The sequence below is a fragment of the Hydra vulgaris genome, chromosome 03 (assembly GCF_038396675.1).
Source record: "Hydra vulgaris chromosome 03, alternate assembly HydraT2T_AEP".
Taxonomy (NCBI): domain Eukaryota; kingdom Metazoa; phylum Cnidaria; class Hydrozoa; order Anthoathecata; family Hydridae; genus Hydra; species Hydra vulgaris.
The window spans coordinates 52,437,726-52,455,627 of record NC_088922.1 but is presented as its reverse complement, the minus strand read 5'-3'; the positions used below and the strand labels follow the sequence as shown (position 1 = coordinate 52,455,627).

The window sequence follows — 17,902 nt, the reverse complement described above, 5'->3', positions numbered from 1 at the left end:
AACAGTATATTATTAATACTTAATATAAAAATTCATTAGAAGTGTTTTTTTTGCTTCATTATTAAACATTTCGATCATATAAAAGCATTAAAGATCAAACTTCTTTAATTGTAACAGCTTTCAAAACATTTGTCTTTTTTTTTTTTCAACAAAATTTTTTTTATCTTTTTAAATGTATTAACTTAAATTAATCTTATATTAAAATTCATTAAAAAGACTTTTGTTGTCGTAGAAAGTCATTGTTTATAAAAACAAATAATTTTTTATTTTTTAATTATGTTTATTATAAAAAATGCATACTTTAATAATTTAGATAATATAAATTCAAAAAATTATATACAACTGCCAACTATACTTAAAAAAAAATCATTATAAGTAAATTGTTACTTTATTTAAAAGCATTTTGCTAATATAAAAACCTTTGTTAAGAAGTTTTGGTATAATTCAGAATATTTTTCATTTAGCATGTTTTTAAAATGCTTTTTCAAATAGCTGCGGTCAAATTGTCAAAGCAAAATGCAATTTGCCTGGTTATATAATGACGTGGGATTGCACGTCTTCCTGTGAAACACTGATATATATAAAATATATATTATATGATTTTCACAACTTCAAATTTCATGCTATTGCAATCATCAGGTGAAAAACAAATATTATTTTTTTGTTAAAAAAAAAATTATATAATTGGAACTAGTTAACATAAAACTTAACATAAAAAATTATACAGAAAAACAATTGTTACAAGCGGGTGTAAAACATGTTATATATATATATATATATATATATATATATATATATATATATATATATATATACACATATATATATATATATATATATATATATATATATATTTCATGTATATATATTTCATGTGTGTGTGTATATATATATATATTTTACAAAAATGTTATAAAGTTTAATGGAGCTTGGCTTTTACAACACAACTCTCTCACTCACTCACTCACTCACTCACTCACTCTCTCTCTCTCTCTCTCTCTCTATATATATATATATATATATATATTTATTTAAGGAAGATAAATACCTGACTGTGTAATTCTTTCATCAACTTCATCATTATCTCCAAATCCTGGATTAGCTTCTAAAGATGACTGACTATTGATTGGGTTATCGGTACCTGTTTAACAAAATATATTTTGTTTATTGCTTTGTTTATTTTTATTTGATTCTTAAAAACAAAAACATTTAAAGCTAAATCTATAAAAAATTTTAATTTACTACTATGTTTTGTAAACTGTGTTCCAGATTGAAATAAAGTTTCAATCTGGAAGAAAAAAAAATTGAAACAAAACAACAACCAAACTCTGTTTGCTCAAGATTGTTGACATATGTTAAGTTTATATCAGCTGGCCATGTATGAGAATAATGAATAGCAACCCTTGCACTTGTGGGATGAAGCAAAACTAACAATATTGTTTCCATAACTCTTCCAATATCTCCAAAATGTAAACAATGCTTTATCCAATTTTTACTGATTTCTCTAAAAATAATATTTTTTCTTTTTACTAAGATCAATGTCAAACATGATTTTAAAGATAATAAATACAAAAGATAATAGAAACACAGGGTATGTTTATCTTGAATTTTATTTATTTTTGTAATTGCTTAAAAAGTAATCAACATGTATCCAAAATTTATGTTCAAAAATATTTAATGTAAACGGCTGCAAGCAGCCACTAATTAAAGTTGAAAGAGAAAAGATGAAGATTGTAGAGCAATATAACGATTGACGGACGACTTAAAAGATTGCAAATTATATGAATCAGGAAAGCAAGATGAAGGAAGCGAATTCTGATGTTCGAGGAAAAAAACTAGACGAATAAGCGTTTTTGAAGCACTTAGGAACAGTCACAGAAAAAGGATGACACTTAATTGAATGACAAGTAGTACGAGAATGAATTTTAGTAGATGGCACAAGAGACGCTAGCTCTTTAGAGCAGTGCCCATTATAGTATTTGTACAAAAGAGAAAGAGAAGCAACATTATGACGATGTGATAATGGTTGGAGGTTGGCTGCAAGAGCAGGTCCAACTAAGTTTACAATGCGTTTTTGCACCTTGTCTTAAAGAGAAAGGGCATTATTAGAAGATCCACCCCAGATATGGCAACAGTATTCCATACAAGGTCGGATTTGAGATTTATAGAGATAGAGAATAGAATCCGAAGTAAGAAAGTGACGAGCTCGATAGAGATGCAATCTTAGCAGATGCTAATTTTGCAACAGATTTGATATATGGTTTCCAAGAAAGATTGGAAGTAAGAGTTAATCCTAGAAGATGAAGAGTAGGTGACTCATCGAGTACATCATCGTTCATAAATATAGGAAGATCTAAATTATTGCGATAACGATTGGCTGAAAAAAATTGAGTTTTATCTGAATTATAATTCACCAGCCACTGAGCCCCATGCTGTAGCAGAAGTGAGATCCTTTTCAAGCTCAAATGCCCCCTCCAAGCAATCAGAGGGTGTTGGTTTCTTATCACGACAAGAATAAATGGTAGTATCATCAGCAAACAATGCCACCTTAGATGTGAGAATATCTGGAAGATCGTTAATGCAAATTAAAAAGAGTATAGGGCCAAGGATAGAACCTTGAAGAACTCCTGAAGTTACAGAATAAGAAGAAGAGTGTTGTTCATCGAGAACAACTTTTATGTTACGATTGGAAAGGAAGGATTCAATGATCTTAAAGATTTTGCCGGATACACCATAAGAAGAAAGCTTATGGAGAAGATCAGCATGCCAAACTTTATCAAAAGCTTCTTTTTTGGGCTAAAGTTTATTTTCATTAGAATATAAACTTTAGCCCAAATACAACAAAATATTTATTATTTACTGTAACTAAAAATAAGCAACTTTTATTTTTAACTACTAAAATAACATAAATAATATAACTTGGTTGTGACTGAGAATAAACAACTTTTTTTTAAAGAATAAACAAATTTAACTTTTACAAGTATTAAGAAGATTGAACATTAAACAATACAACTGAACATTAAACAATACACGCCATGCACTTATTTAATGAAAAATTTAATACATTGAAAATAGGCAACAGTGTTTTTCTATAAATAGTTGTATTCAGCGGTGACTGCTTTTAAATTTAGTTTGAAATATAAGAATAATTTTAAATATACTTTCAAGAATTTTATAAAATTGTAAATTTCTATTGTTGGTGAACATACACTACCATTCAGTCTCGGAAAATAAGATCTCTTGCAATAATGTGATCAAAAAACCAATTCTCTATTTTTCAAAAACTATTTTTTCAAAAGATGAAATACCTTTTATTAATTGAATATCAATGTTTTTCAACTCAACCAAGTACAAACACAGTTAAAAAGCAAGTTTTAAACCACTTTTGAAACCCTTTTTATATACCAAGAGAATATGCAAGTCATCTCTTTGATATTGATAGAGACATGTATCATCACACACATAACTTTGATATCGATAGTGATATGTATAATCACATACACAACTTTGATATTGATAGAGGCATGTATCATCACATAAATAATACTGTAAACAAATTCTTGGTACTGTTCAAAAAGTATATTAAGTATTTTTATATAGACCTACATAATCGCTTTGAATGGAGTTCTGACATGTAAGATTATTCAAGTAAAACATGTGCACTTTTTATCAATGGTTATTGTAACTGTAATTTATTTATTCGAAGAATAAAGAACAACCTACAAAGATAATTATAAAAAGGGAAGCAAAAAAGTTAATTACAGTAAATTTTGCACTGTTTTCAAATTTTCTGTTTCTTTGGTTGGTTAGTATACCTTCATCTTTTTAAAGTCAACATTAGTTGATGCCAAAAACACCTTTTCGCATCAACTAATGTTGACTTTAACCACTTTAAATTGTTTTCTAGTTAAAAAAAGTTGTTAAATTGACTTTCTATAGATGATTTTTATATAATTTAATTACAGTAAATTTTGCACTTTTTCTGTTTCTTTGATTGGTTAGTATACCTTCATCTTTTTAAAGTCAACATTAGTTGACGCCAAAAACACCTTTTCGCATCAACTAATGTTGACTTTAACCACTTTAAATTGTTTTCATAATTCTTCAAGAAGCCAAGACAGATGTTTATTGGGAACCCATATAACCATTCAGCACTTTTTTGTTTAGTCTGAAATTTGAACTTTGGTGTGTTGTTACATGAAATCAGCATGAGATCAGCATAAGATCTAGCTATATCAAAATACTACAAATAAAAGCTATATCAAAATACTACATCTATATCAGCTATATAATCTATACAGCTATATCAAAATCCTGCGTTATCAATATCCTGCGTTAGGAAAAGACAAGAACATGTGTTAATATAACACCTATGTGTTAATATAACATTCTAACATAATGAAAAGTATTATTGTTCTGATAATAAACTGAACTTAATCTTTATAGAATCATAGGCCATACACAGATCTTATTATTTATTTTATCCTGTTGCTTAAAATTAGGGAAAGTGAGAGTCTTTGTTTTAAGGAAGTAAAGCTGCACGTTCACAATTCGTGAAACAAAAACATAAATATGAACACCATAGTTTGCCTACAAGTATTTTTCTAATTTTATTGATATTTAACATTTTAAAAAACATTAAAAATATGGAACAAATTTACCAATAGAATTGTTCAAAAATAAGAATGTAACGTGTTATGCAAAATAAACTTAATAAACTTTTTAATTGAAAAATAAAAAATTAAAGATTTTTATCTGCTGAACTAATAAAAAAACAATCAAATTCTGCTAATTTACTACCAAGAATATTTATCATCGTCAAATCAGCACAACTAAAATACTATGATTCAGGTTGTTTTTTTTTTTACATTTTCAAAGTAATTCTTTTAAGTAATACTTGTCCCTTTTTTGATGCCGGAGACTAAATAGATAATGCCTTTTTTTCATTACGCCAGAACTGGTTTTACTATAATTTTTTATCTTTTTATCAAATTTTTAAAATGGCATTTTAAGCAGTTTTTTTATGTTTTTGGTATTTAACAGAGGATGATTGCTGAGAAGATTTTAATTTTTTGACATAACAATTTTGTCACAGAGCACTGTGGAAGAGCATTTAACTAGGAAGTTCATCCTTTCTTTCTTATCAATGATACAAAAAATACCCAGAGCTCACATTGAACCCTGAATCTTTTATATATATATATATATATATATATATATATATATATATATATATATATATATATATATATATATATATATATATATTAGGGTGGTGGTAAAAACAACTTTTTTTGAAAATGTCAGCTGACAACCCCTAAATGTGTTTTATATAATAAAATAATACTGGATTTAAAAAATTTTTGAATAAAAAATATTTTTACGGGTGCCACAAGGCCCTTATACATCAAATAGGTCCCTAATAACATAAAAAAAAAAGTTTTTCAAAAGTATGTCATGTTGGGTCTCAAATGATGCAAAAATATATAAAAATTTCAAAAATATGAATCATTTTATAATTAAATTTTTATTTTAGATTTTAGTAAACAAAAAGTTACGTTTTTTAACTAAAAATGAAAAATAGGGAATTTAACAAGATTTTTTGATTATAATTTTTTTTATCTATGTTTTTTTATAAAATGAATATTATTTTTGAAATTTGTATATGATTTTGCTTCGTTTGAGACCCAACATGACATACTTTTGAAAAACTTTTTTTTTTATATTATTATGGACCTGTTTGATGTATTAGGGCCTTGTGGCACCCGTAAAAATATTTTTTATTCAAAAATTTTTTAAATCCAGTATTATTTTATTATATAAAACACATTTAGGGGTTGTCAGCTGACATTTTCAAAATAAGTTGTTTTTAGCACCACCCTAATATATATATACATATATATATATATATATATATATATATATATATATATATAATTTTTTTTTTAGTACTAAGTCATGGTTTTTGATACAAATCAATTTTTGAAGATCCCAAAGGTCCTTTCAGGGGGTAAAAGGGGCAATTTTTAGGGCATTTTGTACCATTTTTAAAACTTATTGTAGGAAGTCTTGACATTAAAATTTTTGATTTTTTTAAATATATTTATGTTTAAGTCTTATTTAACCTAAATAAAATGGGCTCTACTCTCAAAAAAAAATTAAAAACTCAAAAAAATTGTTTCAAAAACCCTAAAATCCATAAATATTTAGCAAATAAAAATATTTTTACACTGTACATTTTTTTAATATTCTTTTAAATAAAGTTTTACATTTTTTTGTAATTAATATGCTTTCTTGAAAGATATTTTATATTAATTTTTTTGAATTTCTATACTTAAATAATTAATATAATACCACTGAAAAAAAAAGTTAGAAGTATTAGATTGGATAAAATATTTTTAGTTAAAAAGTTAATCGAAAAACTTCCAGCAAAAAAATTTGCAAATGCTAAAGAAATTATTCAATGTTATCTCTTTCTATGAAAATCAAAGTGTGATGAAAAAGTGAAGTTCTTAGTAGGTTGTCCTAACAAAAGTTCTTCTTTTATACCTAATTGTCCAGTTGGTCAGTCCGACTGCTGCATACTGTTCAAACTAATGGTTCCTTGGATACTTGGTGGATTTAAAGTGCTTACAATACAAAAGGTAAAGTAATATTTTCAATAAGTTCTAAACTACTATAATCCATGTTTATCCAATATGTTGTTAAATAATATTAAAACAAATCCTGCTGAAATTAAAAAAAGATTGATTTTAATGAGTATTCTAATGTTTAAAGTTCTGTTCTTCTTCCTAAAAATATTCTTCAGTCAACCGCTCATACAGTAGTGGGAGAAGGTATAATACCCCACCAACATACAGCATTGATTACAAGTGTTATTGTCATGGCTGGTGGTTCTGTAGCAAACTTTAATTGTTCTAAATCCACATCTTATAGAGCTGCAGAGAAAATAATATCTGTTAGGGCTAAAGAAATAAAAGAATATGTAAAAAATACTGTAATATCACGAGATTCACTAATGACTATACACTTTGATGGAAAAATAGTTACTGAAATTAACAAAGGGAAAGCAATTTAAAAAAGATAGAATTACAGTTTTGATAAGGATTGATGCGAAAACAGAACAACTTGGCATTCCTCCAATAGATTCTAGTTCAGGGGTTAATTAAAAGCAAGCTATTGTAGAATTAATGGAATTTCTAAATATATCCAAAACCTTTTAGGACAGAAGTATAAAAAAAGAATACCATGAGCTAGCTGAACTTACTTTAATGGTTCTTTAATGGCATCAAATAGGTTTAAATTTCAATTACCAGGACTATTTTACCATTCAAGATTAATGGGAAAAGGTTTATATTACTTAAAACTGTATCTTTTAATGAATGAAATCCAAAACCTGACTGACAAACATAAAGAAGAAATAACTGGTATGGCTTTATTCATTTGTCTTTCCTATACAGAGTGGTTTCTAAAAGCAGAATTAAGTTCTTTGGCACCAACACAGGTATCAGTCTTTTAGTACTTTTTTAATAAATTAAAAAGCACATTATTGATTAAAGTAATTCAAAATAGTAATAAATATTATTTATTAGTATATAAAAGCTTACTGGCAAATAAAAAGGTTTGAGGAATGGAATCTATTTGGCTCTGAAGTTGTTGCAAGCTCTATACTTGGTATTAGAATCCACTTTAGTAGTTTTTGCCCAAGCAGATAAAGAATGTAGGCAATGTAGCAGATAAGAATAATGGCCAAAAAACTGTAGAGTTTACAAAAATGTCCAAGTGACAGTGTTTCTTTGGAGCGCCAGGTAGTGGACTAAGCTATATTAAATAGCCTTAACTTTAGTAAAGAGGAGCCTCCTAGTTTGACTACATTAATAACAGAAAAGTTGTGGCTAGATTTTGACATGCTTAGGCATGGAAAGGCAGAAACTTAATGGATAAAGACTCCACCAGAATTTTTGAAATTCAACAATATTTATCTAGAATTTAGAGCAACTGTTAAGTGACTTGATGTTGTTAATGAATGTTCTGAGAGGGCAGTTAAGTTAGTTCAAGACCTAATAAATAGAGCATATTCTGAGGAAAAAAGACAGGACACCTTTCTCTTTACAAATAGTTACAAGAAAAACAGAAACGGGAAGAATAAAGTAGATTACGAAAAAGCCACTAGTACAAACACAATTAAAGTCTAGTTCCTTATGTTATTTTTTTGTTAATACCACTTCTTCAAGAAAGAATAAAAAAATTCATAAACTTACTGGGATTGCTGTATTTTAATTTAAATGAAACTTTACTATTTAGTTGAAATTTTTTATGATTTAAATAATTTTTTTTTTTTTTAAGAATTTTTTTTCCCTGTCCAGGCCCTCTCTCTAATATATTTCCCAGAATAGTTCCTGAAGCTGATTATAAGTGAGAAATCAATATTGTACTGTATCAAAACTAAATAAAAAAAAATTATGTACTTTAATGAGTTTCAAGAAAATTTTAAGAATATTTTGTATTTTTGCGAGCATTCCTAAATATTTATGGATTTTAGGGTTTCTTGAAACAATTTTTATAAATTTTAAATTTTTTCTGAGAATAGAGCCTATTTTATTCAGATTAAATAAGTCTTTACAAACTTTATAAATATTAAAAAAAAATCAAAAGTTTTAATGTCAAGACTCCATACAAACAGTTTTTAAAGTATATATATATATATATATATATATATATATATATATATATATATATATATATATATATATGCGGTAGTGGTAAAGCGCTCGCTTCATAAGCGAGAGGTTCCGAGTTCAATCCCCACCACGTCCCTGGTAGTACGGCGCTCAGCTTGTTTCTCCGCGCAGCGGCCTTGTTTGTCAAGGTTTGTGTTTCGGAGTTAGAGAGTTGAGAGAGGGTTATAACCACTATTAAGTAGCCTCCTCATCTGTAGTGGCCTTCTCGGCTTTGAGGAGGTGAATAATCAAAATATATATATTGTATATATATACATATATATATACATATATATATATATATATATATATATATATATATATATATATATTTATATATATATATATATATATATATATATATATATATATATATATATATATATATATATAGGGTGTACCAAAAAACATCATTTTTGAAAAATAGATGTTGCTACCCCCTAATGTGTTATAAGTAATAAAAAAACACTGGATTTAAAAATTTTGCGAATAAAAAATATTTTGAAGGGTCACCTAAAACCCTTTAACATTCCATGAGTCCCTAATATTATCAAAATAAAAATTCTCATGTTTTAATGTTGTTTCTCAAATGAAGCGAAATTATATGAAAATTTCAAAATTGATAAATATATTATTAAATTTATTGAAAAAAAAAAAAAAAAATAGAGTCAAATTTGGTAAAAATGTTTTCTTTTTTAGGCATACTTCATTTTTTATGCTGTTAAATCTAACATATTTATTTTTATATAATATAGTTATCATTTTATAAATTTTCATATAATTTGAGACCAAATCTGATACACTTTGGAACTGATAATATTTGGAACTCGTTATATGTTCAAGGGTCCTAGAAAAAAATTTTTATTCGAATATTCTTAAAAACCAATGTTTTTTTGTCATATAGAACACATTAAAAAGGCCACAGCATATATTTTTCAAAAATGTTGTTTTTTAGGACATCCTAATATATTTAGATGGATATGTAAGCATATATAAATATATAATTTCTTTGTGGATTTAGATTGGCTCTAGATAAGTTTTCAGCTTTAATACCAACAGAATCACTTTTAATAGAGACAAGTCACTCACATCAATACAGCTTAAAATATAGTTTATTGTTTTTTTTTTACAAAAAAATTATTTGAAATACAGTATGAAAAAAATTTGATCAAAAATTTTTGTTTTTTACCTTATTTTTGTATGAATTGATTGAAGACCATCAACCATAAGAAGCATACATCTAAAAGTAATTATAAAATTATAAACATAAAAATATTTATCTATTTTCCTTATCCTACCTGACAGTTTTGTTTAGGACAATCTGTTTCTGCATTTTTTTTTAATTTCCAGTTTGACTTTTATGAGAGATGCTGACTTACTCAAAAATGATAATTGTTAAGTTTTGTGACAATCAAACATTATTTAAATGTAGCAAAATTATATAATTTGTGTAAATTGTAGATTTCAGGTCAATGTATGTTTTAAATTTCACTGTTAGGTTTTTGACACTCAAAAGCTTTTAAAAGGGTAGAGTGAGGTAATCTAAACTTATTTCAATCTATTTCTGACTTTGAGTTAAAAAAAAAACACAAAAAAACAATGTATAGGTACCTATTTTCTGAAGAAAATTATCTTAAAATCATAAAAATCATTATTAACCATATACTATTTAAAAATATCCAGGTGTGTATTAACTATTTCAGAGATATATCAAATTGTGATTGTTATTGTTTCTCTAAGCTAAATTTAACATCAACATTGTGCAAGATTCATGTACAATGACCAGTAGAAAGAGTTCTGCACAACCCTAAATATACTTCTTTTGCTCTAATTTATTTACCTATAATATTTTATGAAGTTAAAAGTGACATATTAATATTCTTTTATCAATCTTAAAAAAAAACAGATGGTATTTTATTTATGGTTTTAGATTTTTCTTGAAAAAAATATTTCCGCGATTTATTTTATTTTTTTTGTATGTGTTATTTTTTTTTTCTTTTCTAACTTAGCTTTTTTTTTTTTATGGCCATTCTTTAAAGTACATAATGTTTTTGTTTAAGATTTTTATAAATTATATAAAGTACTTACGGGGTGAAAAAGTTTGTCACGCTAAATTTATCTTTTAAATAGAAGAATGGTCATTTGCTCTCTAGCACTGAGATTTTTATTGAACATAAAGCGCTTTTGAATTTAAATTATTTTAAACCTCTGCGTGGAAGCCAATAATAAATTACTTCTATTTTAAAGATAAATTTATTCTGATTTACTTAATGGGTAAAATATATCACAATAAATTTACCAATAGACTAAATCAAAACAACCAGTAAAGTTACATTATTTAGTTACTCAACTATTAAATTTACTTAATATTCAGTACTCATACTTAATATACTGTACTCAAAGACTAGTGAAAGTTAGCCATAGAAATATTTCTATTTATATCTTATATGTTGTTAACACATAGTAAGCTTATAAATAAAAATTATTTAAACAAGAAATCTCTAATAGAATATAAAAAACGCAATACCATTTTTTTAAATATATTTTCACTTTATTTAAAGCAATATCAAGATTAAATATTTTCTATAAATTTTTTAAAAAGAAATTTGTTTGAAAATAACCTTAGTCTCTAAATTATCTTATTCAAATAATTTTGAAAATGAAGTTAAACAAAAAATTTAACAATTTAAAAGAATTTTAATGCTCGCTGAAAATAATTGTAAATTTAATTGCAGCAACGTCTGTAATACCCAGTGGTATAGTGAGGATCATTCCTGAAATTCAAATAAAAATCTAGCTACAGTAACTATATCAGATTTAAAAGATAGTGTAAGTGAGGAAGAAAGTTTTTTCTAAATCGTAACGTTTTGAATACTTATTGCAATTAAGGCAATTTTAAAATATTATAAGGTCTGAAAGATATTTTGCTGACTGCGACATATTTCCTTTAAATTATCAAGTCAGTGTATTATAAAAAGACAAAAAAAAAATTTTGCTGTAACATAATATTAAAATTTTTGAAGCGAAAAAACCCAGACTGAAGTCTCCTTAAAATCACAATCGAAAAACTCATTTAAAAAGTCCAAATTTGGATAAGATTTTATATAAATATGTTTTTGAGATGAAATGTACATCATAGAATTCTAATATGATCTGTTCTAATTATTTATTGGCATTTTTTTTTAATTATAAGCTTTTTTATGGTTGGAATTCTAATATTTTCTGTGAAAATTGATAAAAATTTTGTCTTTTGACAATTATATTCAAATAATATGTACTAGAACAGATTAGAGTTAAGGTCTATAGTAAATTAAGGCACTCTTTCAGATTATTTTAATTAAAATTAAGTTAACGCTGTTGAAAAATTGATCTCAAGACTCAAAAATTCTTTATATTCACAATTAGGGGTAATAAATAATTTTTGAAAATTATATAAAAAAGAGAAAAGTTTATTTAAACATTATAAAAACTTAAAGCAAAAAAAAAATTATAGCATCTAAAGCTCTTGTTTGGACATAATACGATGACAAAACCATTCTAATTCCAAATAAAAGAACTTGAATAATTTATAAATCACCATAACTACACTGAGTAGTTAAATATTTTTTGTCGTCATAGTTTTTTGTTTATTGAAAACAGTTTTAAAAGCAGAAACATTCTATTCCAAACATTAAACAAGTAATTACTGCAAACATCAAAACAAAAATTAAATTATAAAAAATTAAAAAAAATAAATTATTCTACTGTTTGTTCAAACAAAAATATTCTAAAAAAAATAAAAGCCTATACTTAAAGTTATGGAAATATAATTCAACTTATTAAACCAACTTTTTTTCTCTCGCTTTTTATTACTAAACAATTTGAATGAAAAAATTGAATGAAAACACCAACTTAAAAACCATTTAAATGTCAAAAAAGATTTTTTCGCGATTAGATTTTTTTGCAACAATTCGAGGCCTGGAATATTTTTTCAAAACTTTATTTTAATAGCCAGCTAACTGTCAACAGTGTTAGCAAATAACAAAATATAGATAGCAGCCCACAAAATCTAGGTCACCATGCAGTAAATCCAATGCAGAAACTGATCTATCGTTGTTATACAACAAAAAACAACTGGCAACCTGAATTTATATACAGTATGCGACAAAAGTGTTTACATGTTTTTGAAAAATATTCTTTTTTAAAATAAATGATTGAAATACATGTTTATATATCAATATATATATATACCAAAATAAAGGTAATTCATTGTAGTTTCATGTTTTGAGCCTGAATTTAAATGAATGAGAAGCGTTTATAGCAAATTATTTATTGAAACAAAATGTCAGATGTAAACAGTTTTGTCGCGATTTATGCTATTATTAATTTTAATGCGAAATTAATACTTTGTGGCTATACTTTTAATTTGTTTAAATAAAACATATCTCAATTAGTAATAAACGGTTTATTTAAACTTAAAATTCGTAATGTAAACAACAGAAAAATTATAATTGAAAGAATGAAGAAAGTGTCAAAAGAAATTGAAAATTTAGCTGTTTAGAAGCTTAAATCAGGGTTGTCTCTTCGTGAGATAGGACGAGAACTTAATATATCTTATTGTTTAGTCTATAAAACTAAGAAGCGAAACGATATAGAGGAGAAATGCAACAAAAATGGACGCAAGAACATTTTCATTACTCGAGATCAGAGAACAATTTCTAGATTAATCATGACAAATAAAGCAAAATCAGCACACGATGTAAAGAAACAATTAAATAATGCTCAAGGTACAGTGGTAAGTACTCGAACAGTGCAGAGAGAACTCAAGCGAATTGGATTCAAGGCAAAAAAGAAGATCAAGAAACCACTACTAACACCGAAACATCGTAAACAACGATTGGAATTTGCAAAGAAGTATGAAAACTGGACTTTTGCTGAGTGGAGTAAGGTGATTTGGACAGACGAAAGCAAGATTAACTTGATTGGCTCTGATGGCATTCGATATGTATGGAAAAAAGCTGGAGAAGGAATTTCTGATCGTGACTTTATTCCAACAGTAAAATATGGCGGCGGAAAGTTGTTGTTTTGGGGATGTTTCTCTTCGTCTGGTGTTGGTAAAATCGTAAAAATTGATAGAATAATGGACGGGAAACATTATATTGACATTTTAAACAATGGCTATTTGCCTAGTTTACGAGGATGGCGAAAGCAAATTCGTTCGACACTTTTTATGCAAGACAATGATCCAAAGCACAAGGCAAAAATCACATACATATTATTTGAATATAAATCCTAAATTCGAAGAAATTCAAGATACTAGAGTGGCCTGCGCAAAGTCCCGATTTTAACCCGATCGAGAATCTTTGGTCTATTGTGAAGAATCGAGTTTATAATTATGAAACAAGAGCAGCCAGTCGACAAGAATTATGGGAACGAGTTGAGTATGTTTGGAGTTCGATAACTGTTGAAGAATGCAAGAAGTTGATTGGTAGCATGCCTGCGAGAATTGCAGCAGTCATTAGAAGTCGTGGAGGCTACACAAAGTATTAATTTCGCATTAAAATTAATAATAGCATAAATCGCGACAAAACTGTTAACATCTGACATTTTGTTTCAATAAATAATTTGCTATAAACACTTCTCATTCATTTAAATTCAGGCTCAAAACATGAAACTACAATGAATTACCTTTATTTTGGTATATATATATAGATATATAAACATGTATTTCAATCATTTATTTTAAAAAATAATATTTTTCAAAAACATGTAAACACTTTTGTCGCATACTGTAAGTGTCTGCATGCAAAAATAAATGTAAAAAATATATAATACCCATTCGATATGTAAAAATATATCCATTCAATATGATTTTATAATCTATTTATTGTAATTATTTGTTTTTTAAAGTTAGAAAAGTTTTACTTAAAAAAAAAAAGTTTTTTTTTTTTTTTGATGTATTTTTTTTATATAAAAAGGCATAAAAAGCATAGCAATGTCATTAACATCTATTCAAAAATTAATAAAACTTACTTTTCAAATGTCTGCTGGACTTATGCTTTTTTGCTCAAAACTTAAGCGCATTTATTATGTTATTAAGTTTATTTTATTAGGTAAAACTGTTCATTTACATATTTACAGCTTTTTTAATATTATTTAAGATCAGAAAAGTTTAATAAGAAAGTTTAGAAGAAACATACTATTTTAAATAAATATTAATTAAGAAATACATTAAAATTTTAATAAATTCAAAACAAGTTAAGGTTATTTATTAAAGCAACTAAAAATAAAAAAGCGCTACAGTGTTTCAAAGAAAACTCTCAACAAGTTGCATATGCCTATAACAGAACAGTTATTGAAAAACGGGGGTTTAAATCCTGCCACTTTCAAATAAATAATTTAAGAGAAGTTAATTTGGTGTAAAACTTGTAGAGAGTATTCAAAGCTTTTAAAAAATTCAAAAAAAAACTTTTCTAGTGCATTGTTTGTTTATATTAAATTCTTATTCCCCGTGGAGGTTTAAATAACTGGGAGTTAACTGTATATACTTTTTTTTCAAGGCAATTTGCTGTTAACAAAATCTTTGCTTACTGCTGATAAACTAAATTTGCATTTCTAAAGACTTTCTAACATTATTAAAAGACATCTAAAAAAAAAATGAAAATATAATAAACTATAAAAAACTTTTTTTTTTTAAAATATCGTCGATACTAAAAAATCACTAACTCATAAATTTGCTTAATAACATAAAGTTTAGTTGCTACATTCTTTAAAACATTATTGCCTAAAGCAATGCTCTTTAAAAGCAATACTTTTTATAACCAATTTTGCAGACCTGATGCCAGCTAAAAGTGGCAAAGTTTATCTAGATTTGGACTTTGCAGGTAGAGATAATAAAAAGCAAATAATATAAATAAAATTAGCAGCAGCAAGCTTCATAGCAGAGATATTTTTATCTAAAAAGGATATTTGCAAGTATGAGTTGAACAAGTAATATTAATATTATATTATTATTAATATTATAGAAATACTTAAGTGTTGAATATAAAGAAGTAATTTTTATTAAAAGATTTTGGCTTAAATTTGATAAATGATGATGAGTCTTATTTCAATTTTTTGCCAGCATTTAAAAATGCTGATTTAGCATTTAAAAATGCATTTTAATGTTGATTTTTGATCCAGCAATATCACTAATGTTCTAAAAAGAAATTAGCTAGGCTTGCAACTTTTTGGCCTATTTTAAAAGTATTTGTCTTTAAAGTAAACTAAGAATTTTTTAAGCTTTTAAAAAACAACTTAATTTATTTATTACCTGATAACATTTATTTTTATTTTTTCTTAAAAATTTTCAATGATATAATAATAAAATTATTATGCAACAAAAAAACAAATATTGTTGAAAAAGTAGTCATAGTAAAAAAGTTTTTGTCCATATTTCTATAAACTGAGAGTTTTATATTGGAGTTCAACTTACGTAATTTGTCTTTGCAAGTTACCTAGGAGAAGAAAAGGTAAAACATTCCTTCACAGCTAAGAAGCCTGCCTTAAATCATTGCATACCACTGTCTCAGTTATTTTAAAACATAAGTGTAAAAATCAAAAATACATATGCATACTTACTTGTCTAGAGTTCTGTTTCCTTTATCTGTTTTCACGTTATGTTCTTTATAAAAATCACGTGATACATGCCACATTGTTGAAAATCTCCAATAACCCATTTCTTTTTCTTCCTTAAGTATAAATAGTTTAGTGAAAAAAAGTTTATATATGAAATGAATACAGTGTTCAGGATTGGTTGGGAAGCGATTGTGATTACACTCTATATCTGACCATGAATATAATATTTAGTTGCAACAACTTGGCCACAGCTTTTTAGATGTTTTGAGAACATTTCAAAAATGGGCAAAAAAAAACTAAACGGGACTGAGGGGAGACAACTACTAAAAAATTAAATGAATTCTTACAAAAAAAAAAAAAAAAAAAAAAAAAAATGAAAACAATAAAAATTACGCTTAGAATTAATAATTTCTAAACTTCTCTCTTTAAGAATTTTTTAAAAAAATTAAGCGACACTCTTTTATATAAAGTAACAACTTACTATTAATGATCTTTTAATAAAGAAACAAACAATCTTCAGTTTATCAAAGAGTATAATATAATTCTTTATTTATATATTTATGCTTTATTTCAACAAGATTCTAATAAAAATAATGCTAGTTGAATTATATAATAAATAAAGAAGTAAATATTCTTTTAAAACCATTTCATGTTTTGCTTAGTTTGCAAAGTTTAAAATATTTGAAACAATTCTTCTTAAGTAAGATGAACAAGAGGTACTATAGAAATACCATAACAATCTTTTCTTTCAGCAGAGTCTTTAAAATGTTTATAAAAATTCCACAATGCGCCAGAACCCTAAATCAGCAGTCTATAAAGATCAGTATCCAATTAATGTTTATGTTTTTGTTCAGACCTCTGGCACTATGTTCATCCACTCGTAATTCACTATGTATATATGTATGTTTGTGTTCAGTTGCCTGTAAGTTCCTTTATGTTTATTTGATAATTAGTTTTACTAAGTTTAATGATAATCATTTTTTAAATATTATCAAAAACGCAGTTGATGTTAAAAGTATTACTTTTATAAAATCAATCGTACAAATTATTTTTAAAGATTTACGTTTAAATAATAAAAAATTAATCTACATTTAAATAAATTACTATACTTTATATAATTTTTGATAAAACTTAACTTTATATTATAAAGAAAAAATTGTTAAAATTTTCTTTTTATAAACAATCAATAAAATTAAACCGTCGCTTTGTTTAAAAGTGTTTTGCTAATTTAAAAACATTTGATTACAAAAGTTTAATCTTACAAAGTTAATTTTTTTAGCTTGCTGAAACTGAATTTTTCAGACATACATGGAAACATTCATGAGTTTGAATGTTTTTGAACATCTAAAAAGTTGAGTTCAAGTTGTCGCAACTAAATATTATATGCTTGGTCAGGAATAGTGTACAATTGCACCAGTTTCCCAACCAAATCTGCGTCTTCCAAGCAAAAAAAAAACATAAGAATAAGAGAAAGATTTTCTATTAAACCTCGTTTATACTTTTACTACCAAAATTCCATTTAAATTTTATGTTGATCTATACTGCAATTACAATAAGATTTATCGTATAATAATTGTATCAAACCT

At 25.9% G+C, this 17,902-nt stretch overlaps 1 protein-coding gene across 1 annotated transcript in view; it reads right to left on the bottom strand.

The window, feature by feature from the left end:
• LOC100209804 (protein dopey-1) overlaps window positions 1-17,902 on the bottom strand; it is a 66,698-nt gene that overhangs the window by 31,008 nt on the left and 17,788 nt on the right. Inside the window, exons 8-11 of the mRNA XM_065793626.1 lie at window positions 16,320-16,429; window positions 9,910-9,960; window positions 1,323-1,504; window positions 1,049-1,141 (exon numbers count right to left, since the gene is read on the bottom strand). Of these exons, the coding sequence (XP_065649698.1) occupies window positions 1,049-1,141; window positions 1,323-1,504; window positions 9,910-9,960; window positions 16,320-16,429 (436 nt within the window). The remainder of the gene's footprint in view (window positions 1-1,048; window positions 1,142-1,322; window positions 1,505-9,909; window positions 9,961-16,319; window positions 16,430-17,902) is intronic.